Raw genomic sequence first — 25454 nt, 5'->3', positions numbered from 1 at the left:
AAACTATATACACACTTCACCCCCCACCCACACTCTTTAACCATTTGGAGTTAATGATCGCTTCCTCCAAACCCAACACCAAGCTACATTTGGAAGAAGTGAAATACCCATCAGTTTCCTGCGGTCCCCAGGAAGTCTAACTGTATGGCTTCTAGGTCAATGAGAAACAATAAGATAAAAAGGATATCACTGAATTCCCTTCCCTGGACCTCAACTTCCCCATCTGTGAAATGGGTGTGAGACTTGAAATGGGTGTGAGCCACATGTGGCAACCATACACTGTAAGTCAGGAAGATCTCCTTAGACACCTGCTGGGCGTTATGTTGTCCTAGAAGTAATGAATGTACAGGCACCCGGGCTACGCCGAGGCTAGGAACAAATCTGAAATGAAGTGGTGAGGGAGGGGGTGAGGGTGGGAAGGAGAACGAAAAGGAAGAACAAGGTCAAGGAGAAGAAGACAGGGCGGGAGGCAGCAGAGGGCACAGCGATCAGAAAATGGTCTCCAAGAAGCCTTCTAGAAATGCGTAGGTCTGAGATGAGCACATATGCACGGCTGGGTGGTTCAATCCCGTGCAATTCCCACCGCCACCAGCCTCTGTGAATATTCCTGATTTTGTACATATCTTTATATCTATAGTTCAGCAAAGCAATTTTTTAAAGATTTGCAAACCAGTGAGAGAAATCACATTGAATTCATTATGACAGAATTGCATGTATCTTTACAGGAGGGATCCTGGCCCTCAGGGACATTCAGAGCTTCTGAGATGACCTCAGTGAGGGTGGGGTGGGCACAGTCTCACCACCTCAGTACTCCACCCAAGCATCCATCCATCCGTGCATCCATCCATCCATCCATGCTTCTGTCCATATATCCATGCATCCCTCCATCCATGCATCCATTCATACAAACCATTACTGAGTGTCTACTGGTTTACAGATGCTGCTTTAGGCATCAGAGCTACAGGTATGAACAAAACAAAGCCCTGCCTGGGGGCACTTGTCTTCCAGTGACAGAGGCAGACAGTAAGCCAGTGAGTAAACGGAAACTGCATCCTGTCGAGGTGGAGAACAAGACAGAAGAGGAGGGTGAGCTGCCAGGGAGGCTGTGGGATGGGGGGGGGGTCCTCACAGAAGGCTCTTCCGAAGAAGTGATGTTTGTGTAAGAACCAGAAGGAAACTAGCCAGCCAGAGAAGCATCCAAAGGAGGAAAATTCTATGACGAGGATGTAGGGGAATGGAGAGGAGGGTGCCCTCCATGACCGAGAAGGTCAGCAAGAACCCTCACCGCAGCAGCTGCTGACCAAGGACAGAGACGCAGGCGCTAGAGCCTTCCAGGGAGGAGGAGGCATGAGCGGAGCTCAGCAGCAGGCAGTGCGGGAGGGGCGGACGGTCTTCTTTGCTGGACTGACTTCCGAGGCTGGGCGCCCGGGGAGGACAAAGAAGGAATAGGGGCCTGGGGTTCTAGCTGCAGGCGTAGGAGGGCCTCTGGAGGGCTGGGTGGTAATTAAGATATGAAGGTCCAGGTCAAGGGAGCCATCAGAGAAGAGCCTCAAGAGATCTATTGGACCATCTGCAATACTGTCTAGAATGCACTGAGTGGAAGTCCAAAGACGGCCTCCATCGCTGTGGCCACGCGCGCGGCCGCAGGTAGCACCGTCAGCGCGCGGCCTCCTTCTCCCTCTTCACTGGAGGGAGGTGGAAGGTACAGGGCAAGGAGGGAGAGCGTCCCTCAGCCAGCGATGTGGGAGGACCGAACATGTTAGCGCGGGACACGGCCGAGGCAAAGAAGTTTCACGTCAAGTGCCAACACTGCTGGCTGCTTGATGTCATGAGTGAACAGGGACTGGAAGCTTTGGGAGGCTCAGTGAAAAGGTGGTGCGACCATTGATTAGTAATGTCTGCCATGAGCAGAGGCAGGGCAGGTGTAGGCCCGCGAGTCACTTTTCCCGACCCTATCTTCAAGCAAAGCAATGATATTTGGCTGAATGTTGAAACCCAAGACACTGAAATCTAACAGGATTTGGATTTTGTGAGCAGCTTGTGAGCCCAGCTGTGGGTGTCAGTGGGGGATGGGCGCTGGCCCTGCCACCAAAGACCCAGCCACCTGCACTACCTCTCTAGGCCTCCTCGGATTGTGAGAGAAAGCGGTCGGAAGTCCTGTTTCCTGACGAACTCATATTAGCAGAAAGACTAGGACAGGGAAGAAGAGATGCCCGCAAAGGAGACTCCCAGCTCCCCTATCCCTCTGGTCTGGCCCCCCTGAACCCACACAGGTTCCTCATCTGCCTCGACCAGCCCCTGCCCGAGCAGCTCACAAGTTACAACCTCCAGATCATTTGGGGAAGATGCTTAATTCCTAGGGGGTTGGGTGCAAACATGGGAGGGGAGAAAAAAGTGGGACCCAGTCTCTCAACCCCAAACCACACCCCCTAAGAGCAGGGGAAGGCTCTGGGGCAGGGTGGGGGGTGATCAGTCTACAGGGACCTCGCAGCGGACCACAGGCAGGGGCATGTGTCCCCCCCACACTTGAAGGGCCAGCACATGAGAGGGTTCAGGATACCAGCCATCACGTGAGGTAAAGCCCTTCAAAAGGATGTGTAAGTATGCGTACACACACATTCAGACATTCTGGTTTACCAAGCCTTGGGGTGGGGGGGAGGGGCAGGCATTGGTATTTTTTTTAAAAATTACATTTCCGGGAAGGATTGAGATGAACTGCCAAAAGGACTAGGAAGTAGAAAGTCCCAGGATGCCACCTTACACCAGTTAGAATAGCCAAAATTAGCAAGATAGGAAACAACATGTGTTGGAGAGGATGTGGAGAAAGGGGAACCCTCTTACACTGCTGGTGGGAATGCAAGTTGGTGCAGCCTCTTTGGAAAACAGTGTGGAGATTCCTCAAGAAATTAAAAATAGAGCTTCCCTATGACCCTGCCATTGCACTACTGGGTGTTTACCCCAAAGATACAGATGTCGTGAAAAGAAAGGCCATCTGTACCTCAATGTTTATAGCAGCAATGGCCATGGTCGCCAAACTGTGGAAAGAACCAAGATGCCCTTCAACGGACGAATGGATAAGGAAGATGTGGTCCATATACACTATGGAGTATGATGCCTCCATCAGAAAGGATGAATACCCAACTTCTGTATCAACATGGATGGGACTGGAGGAGATTATGCGGAGTGAAATAAGTCAAGCAGAGAGAGTCAATTATCATATGGTCTCACATATTTGTGGAGCATAACAAATAGCATGGAGGACAAGGGGAGATGGAGAGGAGAAGTGAGTTGAGGGAAACTGGAAGGGGAGGTGAACCATGAGAGACTATGGACTCTGAAAAACAATCTGAGGGGTTTGAAGTGGCGGGAAGGTGGGAGGTTGGGGTACCAGGTGGTGGGTATTATAGAGGGCACGGATTGCAGGGCGCACTGGGTGTGGTGCAAAAACAATGAATACTGTTATGCTGAAAAGAAATTAAAAAAAGAAAGAAAGAAAGAAAGCAAGCAAGCCAGTCAGTCCCAGGATGGAGGCAGATTCCAGGCAAGCTAGATAGGTTGCCATGTGAGGGAGTGAGAGCACATCCTGGGGATTATGTAAATGAGTGTTTGGTGTGGATGCAGGAAGAAGTCAGGTGTTGAATTCAGCGTGAGGCCTGGTCCCTCTGCCTTCATTACACCCAGCAGGCCTGCAAGATGCTGGAGTCCGCAGGATGGATTGTGCCGTCACATGCTGCCTGACTGATATGGAAAGAAATCTGGCAAGTTCCCCTCGTCTGACCCTTCCTGAGCACCCCACCCTGCTCCCCGCCATTCTCAGCACAGCCAGGAGGATCATCTGATCATCCCTGCCCCCACACCACAGCTTAAAGCTCTGCAAAGGCTTCCAAATTTGTTTTGGATGAAATTCAAACTCAAGATGTGACTCTTAAAAAAACTCCTGATCTCGCTCACCTTGCCAGCCCCACCCTCCTCCTATTCCACGGCCTCCCTCTCTCCTCAAAGGAGCCCCACTGCTTCCCAGCCTAGGCCTCTCTGCCCGTGGGTCTCACTCCCTGGATTACTCTGGTCCAGCGGACTCATCCAGGCCTCGGGGTACCTGCTGGTCCCCGAGCTCTTGGTGGGGCATCCTTCTCTGCAGCTCCCTCCTCCAGGACGTGTCCATCCCCTAGTCACCATCCCTTGCCTCTCAGGCCTGTTCATAAGGGACAGCCACCTCCAGCCTGGCCCAGACCCCGAGGGTGGTCCATAGCTGGGCTTTCCCCAAGGGACCCCAATGGCTAGAGCCAACACGGAAGAGGTTTCTACTGTAAATTAAGAGATTCGGCAGGATTTTCGACAGGAGGCCTTACAGAGCCTTCCGAGAAGCCTAAAAGCAGAGTGGATGCACCGGCCCGTGAAGAAGCCTTCCAGAGTCCCTGCACACCAGCTTCAGAGACACTGAAGCCATCCGGGGCCCAGGGGGTCAGGAAACCCTGCTCTAAAAACTCGACCAAGCATAAGCGACCAGTCCTTTCTTTGCCTTCAAAAAGGAAAATAAAGAGAAATGTAAAAACTGGCTAAGTGAACCCAAATTAGCTGATGCTAATATAAGGTTAGTCTGGGAGTGTGGGCTTCTTGGCCACCGTGCGCCCCCTAACATGCCCCTCTGGGCCAGCCTCAGGGCCCAGGAGCGGGCAGAGCTGAGAAGCTCGGGTCCGAGTTCCCCACGCGGCTGGCAGCCTGGTTCCCGCTGTGGACCCTGCCTGGCTTTGGAGCCCACCCAGAGCCCTGATACGGCACAGGGACACGCGGCGTAAACCACCCTGTAAAACGTGGTGGCTCCGCTTCCTACCGCTGCGTTAACAAACGACCCCAGACGCGGCGGCTGAAAACAACGCCCGTTCATCTCCTTCCAGCTCTGTGGTTCGGAAGTCCAATGCGGGCTGGAGTCTAGGTGTCAGGGGGCCGTGTTCCTTCTGGAGGCTCAGGGAGACATCCACTTCCCTGTCTCTCCCCCTCCTTCTCGTATGCCACACTCCGTCCCCACCTCCAAAGCAGGTGACGTCACACCTCTCCGCTCTCCTCTGGCCTCACAGCTCTCTGACCACGTGAGGCTGGATTCTCCCTCCGGAAGGACCCCCGTGATTACAGTGGGTGCTGGGCCCGCCTGGACCATCCAGGCTTATCTCCCTATTCCACAGTCTGCTGATGGGTAACCTGCATCCTAGGGCAGCCTCGGCCCCCTGTGCCTTGTAAGGTAAGACATTCACCCGTCCCAGGGATTAAGACATGGACATCTGGGGAGCGGAGGGAGCACCCCTCAGACAGCCACACAGCTGGCCCCAGTGAGGAGACGGGGCAGGAGTTTTCTTTCAGCCACAAGCTGGGTTCTTGGGATCTGGGTGGTCATTTCTGCAGTCCGTGGGGAAGATGGTTTGGTGGTGAAGTTATCGGCATCAAGGTGCATCTTTTCAGAGGCGGCGCTCAACGTGTTGGAGATTGTGGGGCAGATCAGGACATGGGCCTGCAGGCCATAGGCACCCCCAGTGCTGAAGAGGCCGGTCCAGGCCCACCCGGCTCCCAAACCCATCCCAGCAACCCCAGGCCACAGGATGCCAGCAACATCCTCGGGCCTGGTCAGCCTGGAGGAAAGGGACCACGTGGCAGCCAAGCCCTGAGGCTGGCAAAGGCAGGCCCAAGTGAGGCTCAGCAAATGCCTGGTAAATCATCAGAAGACACTTAACAGGATCACTGGGGGCACCAGAGCGCATCCTGGTGAAGCCAAGCAGGCTCAAATCCCAGGGCTGCCTCTCACTTGCTTTGTGCACGTGGACGAGTTACTTAACCTCTCCGAGCCCCACGTCTGCCCCCGCTATCAGATGGGAGACCATCCTCCTCAGAGCCTCAAGAGCCACAGAACACCACGCACACCCTACAGCAAGTACCTAAATGCCTCCGGCCCCGAAGTCACGCACTAGCCAGTACTTCCTCCTAATCTTTGAATTGCTAGCTATGAAAATGCTACCTTTATTTTTAATTTGTTTTTACTTACCATAATGCATCATGGCAATGAACCGAAAAGTACCCCCTTAAATACACTGTAAGATCTAGTGCTCTTTTTTTTTTTTTTTACTTATAAAAACAAAATATTTCCAACAAACCTAAAAATATCCCGAATAATACACAAAAAACTCACTACCACCCATTAGCAAAGGAGCCATGAGTTTGAAGTATCTTTCGCTTTAAGAACTAAAATCGAAAATACAGCAAACTCCCCCATTTTTCTTCCTTTTCACTCTCAAGCAGCGCCTCCCTGGGAAGGTGGAGTGGTGTCTTCCCGCTTCATGTTTCTAGAGCTTTCTTTCATTTACTTGTAGCTGTCATTTTGACTACTTGGAAATTTACACGACTGGCTTCGTTCTACTAATGCTTGGCTACGTGCCTTTCGAAATGAACTTACTACTTATACACAGTTAAGGCGGTGAGCTCCGCGCAGGATGGGATTTTGAGTCACAAGCCTACCGGGGTCCTACTGTGGGTCCCTGGGGTCCGTGCATTAACCTTCCCAGGCATACCTGCCACGTTGGCCACCCGTAGGGCTTCCTGGTTCTTGGGCGTCTTGGAGCGGTTCTGGCTGCGCTGCTTGCCCCCTGTGGAGCGGGTGCTTCGAAGGTGGACCTCCGTGGCCTTGAAGAAGGCCACCATGAAGGGCTGCTTGTTCTGCGGCCCGTGCCGCCCAATCAGGCCCGCCAGCTTGGGGTTGATGCTCTGCCCTAGATAGGAAGCAGGCAAATGCACAGAAGATCGATTTCAGAGGAGAAGCAGTGCGCGGGGAGGGGCTGCACGCCTCACGGTCCACTCCTGCACCTGCTATCGGTCCATCCACATCCAGCAAGTGCTTATTCAGCATTTACTCTATGCCAGGTTGCTCAGGGGCTTGGAACACAGCAGGGAAGCACACAGAGGGGTCCTCTGGGTGTGCACACAGTGGGGCAGGGTGTCAGGCAGGCAGCACAGACCACGGCAGCCCCTGCTGATACGTGTGCACACAGTGTAGGAACCTGGCTGAGGTCTGCGGGCTCCGGCTAATGGAAGTGCTCCTTACATTTCATTGGCCAAAGCAGGTCATGTGATCCACCCAATTTCAAGAGGTGGGAGAACCCTGTTTGCCCAAGGAGGGTGGGAGCAGTTGTAAACAGGCCCAGTGACCACCACCTTAGGCATGGAGGGGCTGTTTGCGCAGAGGACTGGGTAACAGCGAGGGAGGGAGCCATGTGGGTCCTGGGGACAGGCCTTCTGGGCAGAGTGTACTGCAAAGGTAAATGCTTGGACGTGGGAGGGAGGTGGGGTGTTCAAGCAACAGGGAAGAGACTGCTGCTGGGTTAAAGCACAGACTGGGGGTGTGGAGGGACGAAGGAGGGATCCGTGGGATAAATCAGGGGGATAAATCAGGGGGAGGGAACGGGGTGGGCCCCAGGCGGCGGGGAGCAGAGCTGGCCAGAGACAGTCAGATCCTCGGTGATTCATTTTTCAAATCGGTCTTTGGAATTTATGTTGAAGGTTTTGTTTTGAAATGATTACAGATTCACAGGAAGTTGCAGAAGAAAATGTACAGGGACGTGCCCTGCACCCTGCCCAGTTCCAGCCCACAGTCCCATAACTAGAGCATATCCAAAGCCGAGAACCACAGAGCCCGGGTCTACTTGGAGAGAAACAACCGACAGCATTTGCCAAGGGACTGGACAGAGAGTGTGAGAAGGTGCAGAGTCACCCCTGACTTCCACGCTCTGGGCCCGAGCACCTGGAAGAAGGGAGGGGCGTTTACAGAGGTGGGGAAACCGAGGCAGGGCTGGGGTGAGGTGGAGAGACTCGGCCGGGGAAGGGAGGGTGGAAGACAGAATGCAGTGTGGTTCGGCGGCTGCTGTGTGCAATGTCCACCTGTCTCCGGAGGGAAACTGGCGGGTGGACAGGACCATCCCAGCAGGAGTGCGGCCCCTGATCCAGGGGGGAGAGATGGACCCCGAACCAAACATGCCTGGTGCCAGACTTCCCGGATTCACGTGTTGCCTCTGCCATTCAACACAGACGCTTCTCAAAACAGAGCTTTGCACGTCGGACACGCTCGAGAAATGCTGGCCCTGGGCGTGGGTCGGGGTGACACAGAGGAGCTCCTCCGGGGACAGGGTGTAGCTGGGCAGCGAAGTGACAGCTGAGCCCAGGCATCCAGTCTCCACCACCGAGAGGGCAGGGTTCATTCACACTGGGTGCCCAGACAGGGAGGATCTGGAAGGAACTTGGGACACCCAGAGGATACAGGACCCGAGAGACAGAGAGGAGACAGCAGATGGAACAAGGACCGTGTCCTGTGTGCTGCTGCTGGGCGGGCTGGGGCTGGGAGCGGGGAACAGGCCAGCAGCGAAGGCCACCGCCCGATATGTACCGGGTGTCATGCCGCAGGGTGATAAATATTCCAAAGGAAGATAAAGCAAGAGAGAGGGTAAGGAAAGCTGATGTCACTCATGAGAGAACAGCCCAGAGGCCGAACAGCCTGCCCATGGACACCCAGCTTGGAAGGGACCGAGCAGAGTCTGGACCCAGGCTGTGTAAGAGGGACAGAAATACATAAGATCCAGCTAGGTTGGAGGGGTCAGAGGCCAATGAACGTGGATTCTGGGGGGCGCCGGGCCCGTCCACATCTGGAATTAACTTCACCTGGAGTCCCCCGGACGGGCCCAAGTCAGGAAACCCAGCCTCCCGGGGCCCAGATCGGCACCAGAGGTTCGCTTTGGTGTTCTCACAGCTCGTGTTTAAAAGAGCAAGCGTCCCCCATACCCCACGGTTGTACCTTCACCCCCTGGAACGTTCGGCTCTCCTGCATTCTTTAGCAAGGGTTTCCTCGAGTTCATGCATTTATAATACGAATGATTCTATAAAAGAAACCATTAAAGTGGAGCCCCTAGGAATTGTATTTTGCCCTACCCCCACCTGGAAGGCTTTTAGGGCAAAATAAAAATGCCTCGCCTGAAAACCTGATGCTGTTCCAGGCACAGTAAATCCGAGGGCTGCAAGCGGGCTGCGCAGCACCGAGGGAGGGTGTCCAGCCGGCTTTCGTGGCGGTCAAGCACAGCCAGGCCCGGGGACCTGCAGCCTCGGGGAAGCAATCGGTAGACACGGAGGAAAGAAGGGACACTTCCGGGGGGTCTGAACTCGCATCTGCCGCTGACCGCCCGGTGTGGGCCAAGAGAGGTAAAGTTGGATGCGGGGGCCTCAGTGGCCTCATCTGTAAAGTGGGGACGAGGCCATTTGTCTCACCCATGCCCCCTCTCCATGGTACCCAACCCAATTTTCATTTCAGCCTTTGTGTCTTAGCGGCCCTGGCCTGGTCACAGGGGTGAGCCTGTGGTCTAACGGACAACTAATCTTCCAGCCACGGTGATTGACTCAAGGATGGGCCTAGGACCCAGTGCAGCCCATGAATGGAACTTTCTGGAGAAGAAACTTCCCACTTAGCATCCAAAAGCAACCCTCTCTCTCCCCCAGAAAAACAGGAGGAGGAATGGACGGAGCCCCAGAAATGGCCACCAACTGGACACCACGAGAGGATCACATTTTCAAATGGGGCTGATCTGGTGGAAGGAAGAGCAGAGAGACAGACACAGGATCTCTGGTGACGTTGCTGAACCACTGGATCAAACCAGTCCTGAAGTCCCCTTCTTGCCCCAACCACCAAGATGACTAAAACCCTGTGATTGTTTAGTCTAAGCCGCATACACGTGTGTCTACAAAAACAGGTGTGCGCAGTTCCTCATAATTGGGATGGTAGGGTTACCACTGTTTCCTATAAACCTGGGTTTTATGCAATACACCGTGGACATCTTTCTCCATCAGCGAAACACCCCAACCTCGTCCCCTATGGCCACAGAGGAGCCTCGCATCTGAAAATGCCTTTACCTCATCCTCTCCTACTGACAGACAATGAGGTTAACGTCCCAGGCTTAAAACAACCACCCCACTATTGGCCCATTGTTCATTCAGCAACTACTAGTGAACACCTACTGTGTGCCCCGCTCTGTGCGAGGTGCAGGCACAGCAGTGAGCCAGAGGAACCCCCAAAGGTCCCCCTGCCCCCCCAGGGAGGAAGATAAGCCCAGGGATGTGGAGGATGGTGGCCACGAAGAAACTAGGACTGGGTCGGGGCAGGGACAAGGGGGCACTGGTCAGGGAGAGAAGGCCTCTTAGCCACGGGGATTCTGGGGGAGGAACGTTCCCCATGGAAAGAACGGCCAATGCCAAGTCCAGGAGGCAGGAACACACGATGTGTGTTTGAAGAACAGGGAGGAGGGCTAGGGTCAGAATGGGGCGGGGTGATAAGGTTGGGTCCCTGGGGGCCTTTGTGGGGGCTCTGGATCACAGTCTAGGTATTGTAGCAGCCACAGAGGGTCTGGAGAGGGGATGTGGCCAGACTTTGGTGGTGAGAGGCCCAAAGAGGCTGGTGTGGGGGGAAGACGATGGCCCGGAAATGAGCCCCTCCCTCCAGGCTCTCCTCTAGACTCCCCGCTTTGGCAGCCTCTCTGGGTCCTGCCCACGTGCCCTGCCAGCCAGGGCAGGGTGGTCCCCTCCACCCACTGCCCCAGCACAGGTCAGGGCTCCAAGATGGGCCACAGCATGTTCACCAAACAGACGGCGGCGACACAGTGGCTGGTCCTGGGCCTCCAGCACTCAGGCCGTTGGGGGGCACTAGAGGAGATGCACAGATGTCCTAGGAGCATCCCTCCCCCAGAGTCCTGACAAGCAAAATTGTCTGCACACATCCACAAGTGTCCCCTGGGAGGCCACAGGTCCCGGGTGGCGAGCCACAGCTTGGCACACATCCTCCTACAAGCTCCACTCTTGGACAGACACACAAAGTTACATCCTCGCCGTCAAGTTTTTAACTGCAGAACTCCAGAGACAATGTGGTGTTTTACCCAGACAGTTAACGGACCAGGAACCTAAATAATTCATTCATCTTTTTTACACATATTCATGGTGCACAGGCAGGGGCCAGGCACTGCCCTGTACCCTGGAGGTTACACTCACAGTCTGGGGAAGGAAGCGTGGAATCAGACAAGCTGTGACCACATCTGGGAGAGAAGAAATTTAAAGCATACACCAACATACGTAAGTATGTACATGCATAGGGGTTTTGTTTTAATACCCCCCCCAAAAGGGCCGAGAAGGGTTTTACTGGAGGAAAGGACATGTGGGTTGTCTGGCAGAAGAATTCTGTTTCACTTTATGATATCACAGGGCATTGGCTTTCCGTAGCATAAGCCAGGGCAAGCATCTGTTTTGATGGTGTGTTTCTAAATGTCCAGGGTGAGTGTCACAACTAGGGAGCCAGGCCACATGCACCGGGCTGATGGCTGCAGGGAGAAGTAACTGATGGAGACAGGGAGGCACGAGAAACCAAATACTTGAACCATAAAGTCTGTGTCTTCAGGGAAGTTGGAAAAGATGTATAGTCCAGCTAAGAATTAATAAGTTAAAAAAAAAAAAAAAAACCACCCACCTGAAGATTTGCCCAAGAGCAGGTTTGCCAGATTTTGCAAATTAAAGTACAGGAAGCCTGGCTGAATCTGAATTTCAGAGAAATGAATAATGCTGGCAGTATATGGGACATACTTATGCTACGTAATAACTTATTGTTTATCTGAAATTCAAATGTAATGGGATGTCCTGTATTTTAATCTGCCCAGAGGCCCTCCTCAAGTGAGGAGAAGACGGTCTTCCCAAAGTAGCAGTAGATCTGATCCCCTGTGCTGGCTGCACACGTACACCATGGGTGAGACATCTGGTCTACCCCGTAGGCAGGTATGTGGGCTCAGAGCAAAGGCTCACTGCTTTCTTCTTCTTTGGTGGAACGCATTGCTTGACTCTTTGTGGGCTGCTTTACTTCTGTTTTTGTTTTGGGTTTCCTTTTTTTTTTTTTAATGTTAGTGTTTAAACGAACATCTTGTATACAGATGAGTGAGTCTTCCCAAACATACAGACTGAGGTGGTCACCACTCTGATCAGGATGCAGAATGGCTCCTGTGCTGCCTTTTATCTCGTGCGTCGAAGCTGGAGATACTGCTGCTTCCTGGGGACACTGGTCAAGGTCTGGAGACATTTTGGAGCTTTATGACTTGAGGGAGGTGCTTCTCCATCTTGTGGGTAGAGGTCAGGGATGGTGCTAAACATCGTATGGTGCTCAGGAGGGCGCCCCCCCCCCCATGTCAACATGCTGATGGAGAGGAACTCCACTTTCTAGACCTGCTCTTGCTCCAAGACCCTTCCCAGGCCCACACAGCTCCTCCTAGGATGGGCACTGCAGGCTGCTCAGAGATGGTCTCCTCCCTAAAAAGGCAGGCAGAAGGAAAGAAGATCCTCTAGCCTGCCTGCTTCCTTCTTCCATGCTTGGGAATGTGGAGGCTGCCGTCTCGCCAAATGTGATGTGGTGAGTCTTAGGACACAGCATGGAGCCAGGAGGGAGAAGATCTTGACTACTATTGATTCTGTAGCCCAGGGCTTGGCCAACTGCAGCCCGCGGGCCAAATCCAGCCTGCCGCCTGTTTTGCAAATAAAGTTTTATTGGAACACCTCTTTGCACATTAGTGCACATATTTATCGCCTGCGTTCATGCTCTAATGCCATGGTTGAGGAGCTGTGACAGAGTCTATCTGGCCCTCAAAGCCTAAAAGTTAATTCAATATGTGGTACTTTATGGGAAAAGTTTGCTGACCTCTGCTCTAACCAACCCTAGATCCGCATCCTTCCGGACTTGTAAAGGAAACCATAACTGCCCAAGATAAGGCACTTTTGTTGTCTATCATTTGCCTGATAGAGTTGCCCGGCAGAGTTGGTTCTCTCTGTTGCTGGCTCACAATATAGACGAGGAACAAGCCTTACCGAGTGTTTGCTCTGCACCAGGCACTGTGCTGGGGCCATTCCACGTGCTGCTGCTCAGGCAGGCCCCCGATCCCACATTTACAGACGGAGAAGCTGTGTGGAAGCTGTGAACTTGACCACCACACCATCGCTGAGTCCAGGTGGATAGACACACAGGAAGGAAAAGATTGCTCGGGCATGAACGTGGACAACCTACAGAGCCTCAGACAGCAGGAAGGATTCCCCAAGACATGAGGAGGAAGGTCTTCCAAGGGGGGAGCCAGGTGGGTGGTGGTTTGGGGGCAGGACTCTGGGCCTGGAGGACAGGGACAAACCAGTGTGCGTCAGGCCACTGCTGGCAGGTCCTGGAGAGGCAGGAGCAGAATCAGCACGCCCAGCCCCGGGGAAGCTGCCCAAGGAAGGGGCATGGAGCCCGAATGGGGTCTCTTGGGAGAAGAGAGAGCACAGCCCCATCACAGAGAAAGCGACATCTTGGTTTTGTAATTTCTTTGTTTTCCAGGCCCAGAGCCCCCGTGGAGGCCCCCTGGTGGAGGCCCACAGCAGCAGAATGCCCCTTGTGGATCGGGATCCTGCAAAACGTGTTAACTCCAGCCGCTGGTCTCCATGGACCAAGGCCCAGGTGACGGGTGAGAAGGTCTGTATGGCTTGTGACATCCGCCGGGCCCCACTAACCCCGTGTTGTCCCAGCCATGGCCGCACACCCAACCCGGGAAGGACCCATCCCAGCCTCTGGGTCATCAAGGCCTCCTCCTGTCTCTCACTCGGCTTCTGCACAAACAGGATGTGAAGCAATCGCAGGGCGAAGGCACCTCCGAGCCAGCTGCACGGCGGGCGGGAGCGCTCGCCAACCTCGGCTTTACGCGGCTTAGCCTCCGCGGCTGTCGTGGGCGCGTGGCTCACCTCCCGCTCCCGGCGCGGCGGCCGCGGCCGAACGCTGGGACAGCAGACACCCTCAATCCTTTAAATGCCTTGCAATCCCATTCAATCCCCTCGGGGAAAATGGAGAAGAGAGGCACGTGCTCTCGCGCCCGAGGAGAGAAGCCCGAGGCACCCTTTGCGCACAGACGTCCAGAACACAAGGAAGGAGACACGGGGGCGGGTGGCAGGAGAAGGGGCCCTCCCGTGTCCGAGAGCAGCAGCTGGAGGCAAGGTGGGTAGGAGGGACCGCCAGATTGTCTTCTCAGATTGGAGAGTTGGGCTTTTCAGCGCTGCCCTCCTGAGCCTCCGAGTGATTTCTTCTCTGGGCAAGAGAGAGGGAGGACACTATAACCTAGAACAAGAGGCTGAGTCCTTGTCTTGGGTCCAAGTCCAAGTCCTTGTCTTGGGAGCGAATGTCCAGGTGTTTCCACATCTGCAAGGACAGAGGTGCCTCCGGTTCAAAGCCATGTCTTCCTCTCCCTGTGGCTTGGGACAGAGGGTGGCAGTGGAAAAACCCCGGATAAACCCTCCTGAGGATCCCAGAACTTGTCTTCACGCCTCCTCCCTGACCTTTAGCATACTGTCTCGTCACTCTCCACTCCAACGAGATAGCGGGCGACGTGATGGCAAAGTCCCTCAGGCCGTAGCCCAGGGCCTGCGACAATCCCAGGCTCATCAGATGCTTGCTGAGTGAAGAAATGTGTTTCCAGTGCGGGCGGACAGGCTCTGGACTACAGGAAGCAGGTTCTAACACCCAGGTGCCGGGGCAGGGAGAGGCCGGCATCGCTCCCCAGCCTGGGACGCCGGACCCAGGGCTGTCCCGTCCGCAGGCACAGTGCCCAGGCCTGGGTACTTTCAGGAGCCCGTGAAAATGTTTTAATGTCTCTTAAAGTCAGAAGACACATGAACTTTTGAGGGTTACAGAAATTGTTTTCATTTTTAATCCAACCAGGATTCTATTCATCTTTATACTGTCGTGGTCATGAAACATCATTTTTACTAGTTTTCTTTTTAACAGAGGGAGGAGCCTACAAAAGTTTCATGCAGCGCTGGCCACTTCTGTTGGTCCCAGGAGCAGGAAGCCCACTGTCCTCTGGGTTCTTTCTCGAGCACTTTCCTCCCCCAGCAGGAAGCAGGACACTGTAGGGTCCCGGGCTGTCTGTCCCCAGGGCTCAGCCATGTACCCGGCGGACGCTCCTGGGGTACGCTCTCCCCAAGCCTGGTTCCCGCGGACCACATCTCCTGGAAGGCGTCCCAGCAAAGAGCGAGTCAGGCTGGGGGGCTGGAGTCAGAACCAGCGCCAAGCCCAGGTCTGCCCGAGGAACTGGGCGACTTCAGGCTAGCGGACCCCCCTTCTCGGCCTCGGTCTCCTCGTCCACTAACGTGTCGATGCTCACAGCCACACTCCCTGGGTGGGTCACCGTGATCACGAAGCTAGTCGACAGCAACCATGACGCTGACAGGAGCTCGCAGGAGGGAGTGTGGTCAGGGCGCCCGGCCCAGGGCTCAGCATCTCACAGGAATTCACTCTTCTGCCTGATCATTATTGCGTCCGTGGAACAGAAGAAGGGATGAGGCACGGAGAGGCTGCGCCAGCTGCCCAACAGAACACGAGGCTGTCCGAGGAGCAGGGCTGGGCTGCCGGCTCCAGGGTCCACGTGGGAGCCACTGGCCATTCCCTGGTCTGCACAGGAGCCCCGAGCCGGCAGCCTGGCCCGCAGCGAGGGGTCAACCTTCACCGGCACCACGGGGACAGCCCCCTTGTCAGCTGGCTAGCTCTCTCTAGCTCCGGGGGAGCTGGAAGGCATCAGCACCCCTCCGTCCTTGCCTCCTCTTCGCTCCCACTCACTCGCCCCTGGAGCAGGGGGACCCCCTGTGTGGCTCGGGGGCGGCTGCCTTTCCTCCTATCTTCTGTGCAAAGGGAAAGACAAGTAGATGCCAGCCCTCCTTCCCCCAGCGTCCTGTCCCCGGATGAGACACTGCTCCCACGTTGGCTCCCAATGAGCCACAGGTGCCTGGCGCGTTTATGGGCTTCTCCCCTGCACAGGCACGCTCTTTGCTGCTCCCCGGGGGCACTAACAGGAAGGCACAGCTGTTGGGAGAGGGAACAGACACACACATCCTGGCTGGTCTCAGGAGGGACTTGGAGACCCGGTGGACAGGAGGCTCACATCACACCAAACATAAAGCTTCTCAGAGAATATCTGTGACATCTGTGCCTCACGAGGCTGGAAGCCAGCTCACCAGTATAACTATCATCAACAGGCCCATTGTTTGGGTGGGAAAACTGAGGCCTCTGAGATGGGACAGGCTCCGTATTCCGGCAGCCAGCTAGCGGCTACAAGGTGCTGCTAGGGTCCGGACCAGCATTACACTGTCCCTGTCGGACCTGTCTCGGTGCTCCTTCTCCCTTCCTCCCAAAGGGGGCACTGGGGGCTGGGCCCGGGTGCCACTGCCCTGGCACTCGGCTTGCCCAGGTACCACAGGAGGCAGCCATGTTCACTGAGTTTGGGTTAATGCCAGCAGTTGCCCCCGAGGCGGGGACCCCATGGCTCCCACAGGCGGCACAGCCGTGGTGCACCGGCATACGGAGCCCCGAATCCATGGACTCCCCAGCAGGCTCTGCTGGTCTTTCACGGGGGTAGGGATTTAACCTGACAGGGTGCTCAGCCCGAGCACGGTCTTATTGGCAGGTACCCCAAAACACGGGGCATGACTGTGTCAGCAGGTCAGCACTGGGCCAGGCCCCAAGTGACTCAGGGAGCTCATGAGAAAAGGCAGCTTCCTGGCCCAGCCCTCAGGGACTCAGCACCCACAGGTCTGGGGTGGGGGCAGGAATCACTAGCCTCAACGTGCCCCCCAGGCGATCAGGGACACTGGGGTCAGAGGGAAAGCAGCTGCATAGCCAGGAGCCCGTGGTTTCAGAAACACCGTGCTCACTGGCTATATCTCATTCCCACGAAGATCCCCAAATTCATAGTCCCAGTTAGCCATAGTTCACTCTATCCCTCTCTGATGGTCTGCGTGGGTGGTCCTTTCCCAACCCAGGCCGCCAGGCCAAACCTGTCGGCTGGGTATGCACAGTGCCTGGACAGAGCAGCCCTATTCCTGAGTGGAGGCATCCATGCCCAGCTCCGGGCGCCCCATCTAGGAGGGGGCGGGAGGGGAGGAGACAGGCCCTGAGTCATGAGTACAGTTTCCAATCCTTGCTCAGACCCTGGGTAGCATCTTACAAGCACTAGGCTAGCCTCCCCTTAGATGAAGAGAGATCCCCAGGGATCGGCCCGAATATGGAGTCGCACACCTGCCGGGGGCCTACTGTCCCATGAGGATCTTACGGGCAGCACGTGCCTAGTGGCCCCGTGGTGGGAAGGACAAGAGGCTATGGCATTCCGCACTGACTCTGGGCTCAGCTGCTGTCCCGAGTTGAACAATTAAGCTCTTCACTTACATGAGCTCATCTGATCCTTCACCACCCACCCTGGAAGGTGGAAACTATTATTAACCCCACTTTCCAGATGAGGGACATTAAGTGACTCACCCCGAATCATGTGGGTAGAAACAGTAGAGGTGGGGTTTGAACCTGGTGAGTCTGGCCTTCTGAGTCCAAGCTTTAACCATCAGGCTGTGCCATCTCACTGCGTGCTAAGCTTCACCTGGATTCTGGGGGGAAGCAGAAGCTGGAGGACATAAGGGCACAAGCCCCAGATTTTTGGGAGAGAAAGATAATGGCAAGCCTGACACTAGGAAAACTGGGTTGGGTGTCAGTTAAGAGAAAAACCAAACTTGGGCCACCCCAAGCCAGCAGGGCAGACAGGGCAGAGAAGCACAGGACCCATCAAGGTCAAGATGGAAGATCTAGACAATATCCAGGAGTCCAGGGAAATGGCCACTCTGAAGAGAGGAGTCAAATCTACTCTAGCCCCATTTTTACTTCATCTCCAATATGTTCCTCGGGAGAGTTTAAGTAAAAAGAAGAGTTGAATGAGTCTGTTGTCAAATAAGTTTAGAATTCCTCTATGCTCTGTGCCCCATCAGGAAATTCACAATGGATATTTGCAAAATAAAGATTCTGATAAGTCCTGCAGAGAAATCTGCTTAGTTTATCCAACCTCGCCTTTTCACTCTTAACTGATCATGAATCCTTCCCTTTACCCTGGGACACCCACTGACACTTCATGGGACACAGTTTGAGAAGTTCTGGCATACAGCAGGGATTGCATTCTTTGTCTATAAATAATCATCTGAAAATAATACATCTTTTCAACTTTGTGGACTACAGTCTCTGTCACGACTACTTAACTCTGTTGTGATAGCATAAAAGCAGGCCTAGATAATACATAAATGAGTGTGGCTGTGTACTAATAAAATTTTATGGACACCAAAATGTGAATTTCATATAATTTTACATATCATGAGATAGTCTTCTTCTTTTGATATTCCTCCTCCATTTAAAAATGTGAAAACTAGTTTCAGCTCAAAAGCCACAGAGAAACAGGGTGCAGGCTGAATCTGGACCACCGGGCATATAGTTTGCCAATCCAATATAGTGCCATGGAAAACTCTAGCAGTTCCAGGACCTCCCCTCGTTATGTGTCATGGAGAGGGGAAAGAGGAGGAGAGGGAGGCTGAAGGCTCCACCAGTAGAAAGACCAGCCTGGAAGCGAGACAAGCACAGTCTTAAACTCTGCTGCACCTCCCACAGGGTGCATGGCCTCAGGCCAGTCTCAGACAGAGGGGGCAGCTCCAGACCAAAGCGGTGGCCTCTGATAGGAAAGAAGAGAGGCACGGCCCAGCAGCAATAAAACAAAAGGTGAGACAATTTGGCTACATCACCCCAATCCATTTGGCACCTGGCATTAACCACAGTAAAAGAGAAAAATGAAAAACTGACAAATTATTTGCAGCTTAAATCACAAAGAGCCAGGTGTCCTTAGACTCTAAGGAAGAAAAAGACCAACGCTCTGTCAGAGCAATGGGCAGAGGGGATAAACGCATGGCAGGCAGGGAGTTGACTGCAAGCAGTGCACCAGAGAAGGGGATCAGCCTCACAGAGCAGAGAAGAAAACAAAGCAAAACTACAAGAGCCCATTTGTCATCTCCCTGATGAACACGTTTGGGAACGTGTACTGTCAAAGAAGGGGAAGCAGGTGCCCTCATGTGCTCTGATGGGGGCGTGAATAGACGGAGCCCCAAGGAGGGCAGACTGACAACACCTGTCCAAACTACGCACAGATAATGTCCCCTTTGGGAATTTATCCCAGGGCTACACTCAGTGGACAACAACATGTGCACTGAGGTTTTCCACTGCAGCCCTGTTCGTAAGAGCAAAGGACCAGAAAACGCCTACACGTTCTTCCCAAGGGGGCCCTGGATAAGTCAGCGCGGATAGTAGCAGTGTAACGACACCAACACCATGAATAACAAGAGAAACAGCCCTGGAGTGGGGCATGTCCGAGGCATCAGGTCTAGACTCAGCTCTGCCTCCCAACGCGTGGCCCAGGACCAGCAGCCTCTGCGGCAGCCTCTCCTCCACTCCAGGCTTGCTGGATCCGAATCTGCATTTTACCAGGATGCCCCCGGGGGGATTCCTATGCGCACTGGGTCACTATCTTAAAACTCTTTAGCATTAACACCCCCTGTGGCCCTGTGTGTTGGAGAGGAGGAGGTTCTGGAAGGTGAGGGAAGTTGTCCAAAGTCACAAGGCGAGTGAGTGGCAGAGCTACACTCAACTGCACACATACACGACGGCACAACAGCCCCCAAACAAACAGGGCAGCTCGTCCAGGGCTGCGAAGGGCCAGCCGTCAAGGTTAGTGATAAAAAGCAAGGCGGAGAACACCGTATGTGCCACGTCACTACTTGCGGGAGGGAAAAAATAAAAGCAAAACAGAATCTATATGTAGTTGTTTAAACACCCAGAGGGCATCTCTGAAAACAGCCTGGAACAGGGAAAGGGCAGGTGCCCCCGGGGTGGAAGTGAGCCACTCAGACGGGCCCGGGAGAGGCGCATGGTTACGCGTATCTGTAACTTGCATTTTGAGCCACTGGCAAATATTACCTACTCTAAAATAAATGTGTTTCTAGTTTAGGTTTTTTTTTTTTTTTCCCCTGAAAGCTGGTATAAGGAAGAAGCTACCCACCCAAAGCCATCCCACACTTAATAAGAAACACGCTTTGGGGGAAGACGTGGGCGCGAGCAGTCCTACCCGACTTCCCACTCGCCTTCTGGTCACCCTTGTCCGAGCAGGCGGGTGCCCGCAGAGTGACCGCGAGGCGCAGGGCGACACAGACCAACCGTGGATTCTCCAAGCATCTGGGACTCAGAACCACATTCAGGGTCTCTTGGAAGGGGCTTCATGCCTTCCTTGCACCGGTGCTGTAGTCCTTCACTGGGACAGTTTTGTTCAGCAGGGAACACTTGGTAACACCTGGAGACATTTTTGGGAGATGCTACCAGCCTCTAGTGGGTAGAGGTCAGGGGTATTGTTAGACATCTGCCATGCACGGGGCATGCAGGATGTTCTCCGTCTCCCGGGCGGGGGTGCCCGGGTCAGCGCGTCTCAGATGCATAATGTGTTCCGCGAGCACCTGGGGCCCCAGGCACAGCACTGGTTCTAGCAGGCTTGGGATGGACCAGAGTCTGCATTCCCAAGACGATGCTGACCCTGCTGGTGTGGGACCTCACTCTGTAAGGGGCCCCACCCGACCCGGCTGTGGTCAACCGTGTAACCATCTCTTACAAAGGGGGTGGGTGTTATTTTTGCTTGGGATCGAAAGACTGAACGGTGAGTACTGGCTGGTCGGGGCTGGGGGGCCTTGTTTTGACGGAAGCAGGCATGAGCTTGCCAGGCTCCTGCGTGATTCCAGGAGCACGGGCTGCATTAGAAGCAGGGAGATGGTGGCCGCACACCTACCATCCAAGGTCTCCACGCAGAGCTGCAGGCCCAGATTGTGCCGTGGGTTGACCACCCAGTGGTTGCTGGTGGCAGTGATGTCGAACACCAGCCAGCCTTCCTCCGAGGCCCAGAGCGTGCGGCTGTCTAGCAGGAACAGGTCTGACTCCCTGCAAAAGAGGAGAAACCCAGGCTCCAGGTCAGCAGGCCATGGCTCTGTCACCCTGTCACCGGCCAGCTGCTGTTGGAGAGAAGGACCATGTGGCGTACGGGAGGCAGGAGGAGGGCCACCGGGCTCCCAAAAGTGGGTGCATCAGAGCAAGATCCAGGCCTAGAGACACCCTCGGAGCTGTGATGGGGAAAGGGAGTGTGGAAGAAGCATAAAGAGATACACACAGCGGACAAGGAGCTGCTCTGAGGCCAACTCACCCTTCCCACATGTTAGGCGGCACACCGATGGGACAGGGGGCAGGATGGCAGGGATTTATAGCCTCCGTGCTGCTGGGAGTCTCGGGGAGGAAGCCCCACTTGTTAGATTACTCACCATGTGCCAGGTACTGCCCCGAGAATTCAATACACATTATCTCATTCAACTCTCACGACCCTACGGGGTAGTGAGACTGTCATCTCCACGGACTACGGGGAGGCCATGACTTGCCCCAGGTCATTTAGCCAGGACGCTACTGAGTTAGGGTGTGAGCTCAGGTAACTGAGCACCAGTGAACAGGCTCTTCATTTCCACGCCATGCAACGTCTTCATAAGCCCTCCAAGCATTAGGAGCTGAGCTCCTAGACTGACATTATGTTAAACAGCTTAACAATAACCCACAGCCTTCGGACCAACTTAGACTGACATTATGTACAGAGATAGCCCTTTAATCCTCTTTTTTCCTCACATTTTGCAGTAGCAAAAAAAACTACAAATGACATTGTAGTGTCTGGAAGATGGATGGATGGTTGGGGGAATGGGTAGCTGGAGGGGTGGATGGTTGGGTACGTGAATGGTGGTTGGGTGGATGGGTGGTTGGGTGGGTGGGTTGGTGAATTTTTACCTTTGTGATAGCAGAATTCTAGTATACAAGGTCTCATAACATCTCGCGCAGTTTTACTTAGAAACATTGAAAGTTTCAATATTTGGAGTCTTTAATCATCAGGTACAGTATTTGAGCCCACCCTCCCCATTGGGCCAGACGCCGGGGTACAACAGTGAACAACATCTAAACCCCCTGTCCCGGGACATCGACCATCTCCATCCCATCAGACCTTGGAGTGATCTTATTTTCCGGGGAATTACGGTGAATTTTCTCTGACTCCTGAGCACTTACCACGCTCCAGACTCCAGGCTGAAATGCCTGACCAGCATCATGTCAGCACTACGTCCTTAAGACAAGTCTGTGAGGAGGATATTAGGGTGTGCAGACCCCAAAACTGAGGCTCTGAAAGGCCCAGTTGTTTGCCTGGGGTGACTAGGGTTTTCTGTGGACTAAGACGGAGCCAAGGTAGGGCTGACATCCAGGGAGACGGCCGCCTGCCACCACCCAGCGACACAGTTCTTCTGGACACTACCTCTGCTCAGCTGTGACAACCGGCATTTCAGAGCCTCTGGCAAATCGAACTCACTGTGCTGTAAGGCACTGAACCGTGGGCTGGACGCCAAGGAGCAGGTGCCCCCCCAGGATAAGGCACACATTTCCTATCGGCCCCGGTCCCCGATTCTCCTATTACCCATCACCCCATCATTCATCTCTACCGCGTGCCCTGGAGGCTCCACATTCGTGAGGTTGCCGGACTGTAATTCTGCTGCCTGCCATAACACACGGACGTCCACCAGTCACCTTCGTGTGTGCAGGCGTCGTGAGAAGGCACGCAGAAAATAAAGCAGTAATTTGAGCCAGCATTCAAATTTACTTGAACGCAGAGCCCACTGGAAATGTACGGGGAGAGTCCCGTGTCCTCAGCGAGGCGGACACAGGGATGGAGAACCAGCCTCAGCGAGAGAAGGAGCCCAGGCAGGGGAGAGGATGTCGGGCTGCTTCGTGCAGCACAGCTGTGGACGGCAGGAGCCCGAGCTCTACCGCTCTCTGGGCATCGCTCCAGCCCCAAGTCTGAGAGCAGAGAGCCTAGCTGGCCGAGTCAAGGAGGTGCCCAGCCCTTGGCCGTGGGAGGGCACGGCACTCCACGGGGATGGGGCGGCCTCACCGGGACCGCAAGACAGCAAGAGGGGTTATCGGCATCTGTCTCGGCGAAAATCTCTTTGTAGGTGATACTCAACAATGGCAGAACCTGACTGAGAAAATACCGAGTTATATTATACAACGTGTGGGAATGAACCATGACTGGGGATCTCCTAGCCAACACAGGATGTGTACTGTCCCCTCGCCGGTCCCTCTGAGCCCACTCCCCGCTCCGACACACAGAGAGGCTAGAAGATGCTAGAAGGAGCGATAGCTTTTTGGAGCCACAGAGGGTATCGGAGACGCTAACTTGGCCCCGTCCTGCCCCAGTGGAAGAATAACAAGACAGTCTTGCACGACCACATCACTTCCACTTCTTCCCTGGCCCCTGGACGGGCAGTTCCAGAACCGATTTGGGGGACACCTGTGTGGGTTTCCTGCCTCCAAGCAAGAGCTCCCTGCTGTCTTCACCTCCGGTGTGCCTCGACGACGCCCTCCGGCTACCGGGCCCTGCCGGCACTGTCAACGAACCATCAGCTGCTCTCAACAAATAACAGCGAGCAGAAACTCCAGCCCAAACCAGAACAGCTCCCCCGCTCAGACCGGCTCCCCGGGCCCGGTAGGAAGTGTCCACACCACGGCCCAGAAGTCACAAGTCTGGGTGGTGACTTTGCTGGAAAATGTTACTTGCCGGAAAATGTGACCAGATATCTGGGTAAGCCCTCATGGGCAGTAAAGCAACAAAGAGTAAGTTGGGGCTCTTGAACAGCGAACGTCTTGCCAAACGATACTAAACCTTCTTATTACAGGCCGTGACACTGAGCGCCAGATGGTACCGGCCCGCATTGACTCATCCTATGAATCAGCGGGAACGCACGGGCTCCTCTCCCCGGGGCCTCAGCCTGCGGTCGTCTATTCCGGGCTTGCTTGGAAGACGCAGAGCCGTATTCAAAGGCACTGGGGCAGGACACCCTCGGCGAGGCTGTGCTTCTGCACCCAAGGTCCAGGCACAAGGCTGGCCCACAGGAAAAGACAATGGAGGAATGACTCTGCGACTGAGTCTGCAGGGACAGGTGGAGAGTGGGCTCGTCTAGCTGTCACCTTGAGCACCTCATTAGAGCACAGTGGTTCTCACACTGGGGAGGACCTCTGTGACGTGTTATTTACCTTGAACACGTTGGCCCCCCGACCCAGGCCAGGTGCAAGCAGAGGAGGGGAAGGCTCGGGGTGACGGTTCCCCAAGGAGCCCGACGGCACTCCCCCACCCTCAACCCTGCTGGAAATCCAGGCGCTTCCTTCATGTCGATGCTCTGGACACCCAACCTTAAGACGGTTGTTCTCATTTTACAGATGAGGACAGTGGGCCCTAGAGAAGTAAAGCACCACCCACGCTCAGTGACCTTAAAAGGACAGAACCAGGCACAGCACTGGAAGTCTGACCCGTGAGCATGTGAGCCCTGCCCCTTCCTTAACTCACCTCTCACCAAAGGAAAAGAGACCCAGGGGGTGGCTGGGTTCTGTGTGACACCTCTTACTCTCACAACATTGTGTGGAGCGGAGAAAATGCTAGAAAGTATGAGATCTGGACGGTGGTGAAGGGAGGAGAGCAGGCTGAGCCAGCAGCTTGCTGGGCCTCAGTTTCCTCCTCTGTAAAGTGGGGTTGATGCCGCCTTCTTGAGCAAGTGGGGAGACCCAAGAGAAGACCAGCTCGGCAGCAAATTCTCATGGCTTGTCGGGGCACCCTGCAGTTACAGCAGGCACGTAGGAACGGGAGCACGTTCCCTGCTGGATATGGAGTCCCCAAATCCACAAGTCAGTAGACTGCATATCCATTCAAAGAATGTGCGCTTCGACTCCAGGTTCATCTGACAGGATGGTCAGGGTCGTAGACTTTCTGCAAATGGGGCCACTCATCTCAGTACCCACGGGCAGCTCTCCCATAAATCAGTGGGGGCTGCTCCCGGCCTCTGAAGTCTGGGCTGACCTTGCAACTTGCTGTGACCAGTAGGACCCAGTGGAAGAGAGGCCCTGCTCTGTCTGAGGGTTAGCAGTTCTGCTTTTGCTCTCTGGGAAGCTAGCCGTGGATCCCGAAATCGGACTTCTGTGCTAGGAGAGAGACTGCCTGGAAGGGGGCAGAGGCCACGGGGGAAGGGGTCTAGAAAAGAGAGAGAAAGAAACCCAGCCAGCCCCCAGCTGAGCTGCCAGCTTCATCACTGACCACAGCAGATGCTGTAGAAAGTACAAGAATCTCAATTAGTGTCCTAATTGAGCCCTGCCCAAATTCCTGAGCAACAAAATGACTGTTGAGTTACACGGTGTTGTGGGTAGTCTGTCCCTCACAGAGACAGAACCCAAACTATGGTTACGCCGTTTATCACCGAAAACCTGAGAACCACCTACTAAGAAACACTGGTAAGACATGGTGGTACGTACAAGCTTCCATACAGATCAACGCTTCCTGATGAGGGGAGTTCCTGATGAAAGGGTGTTAAGCGAAAAGGCTTTATGAAACAGAATGTGTGGCATGTACGTTTCTGGAGAAATACAAATGCTAAAA

At 54.5% G+C, this 25454-nt stretch overlaps 1 protein-coding gene across 1 annotated transcript in view; it reads right to left on the bottom strand.

The window, feature by feature from the left end:
- Positions 1 to 25454, bottom strand: part of LOC101685224 (bone morphogenetic protein 7) — a 55865-nt gene that overhangs the window by 9079 nt on the left and 21332 nt on the right. The window contains exons 2-3 of the mRNA XM_045082044.1: positions 20745 to 20893; positions 6555 to 6752 (exon numbers count right to left, since the gene is read on the bottom strand). Coding sequence (XP_044937979.1) covers positions 6555 to 6752; positions 20745 to 20893 — 347 coding nt within the window. The remainder of the gene's footprint in view (positions 1 to 6554; positions 6753 to 20744; positions 20894 to 25454) is intronic.

Source organism: Mustela putorius, unplaced genomic scaffold, assembly GCF_011764305.1.
Source record: "Mustela putorius furo isolate JIRA1106 unplaced genomic scaffold, ASM1176430v1.1 tig00000592_pilon_pilon_pilon, whole genome shotgun sequence".
Lineage (NCBI taxonomy): Eukaryota > Metazoa > Chordata > Mammalia > Carnivora > Mustelidae > Mustela > Mustela putorius.
This window is presented reverse-complemented; position numbering and strand designations above follow the sequence as displayed.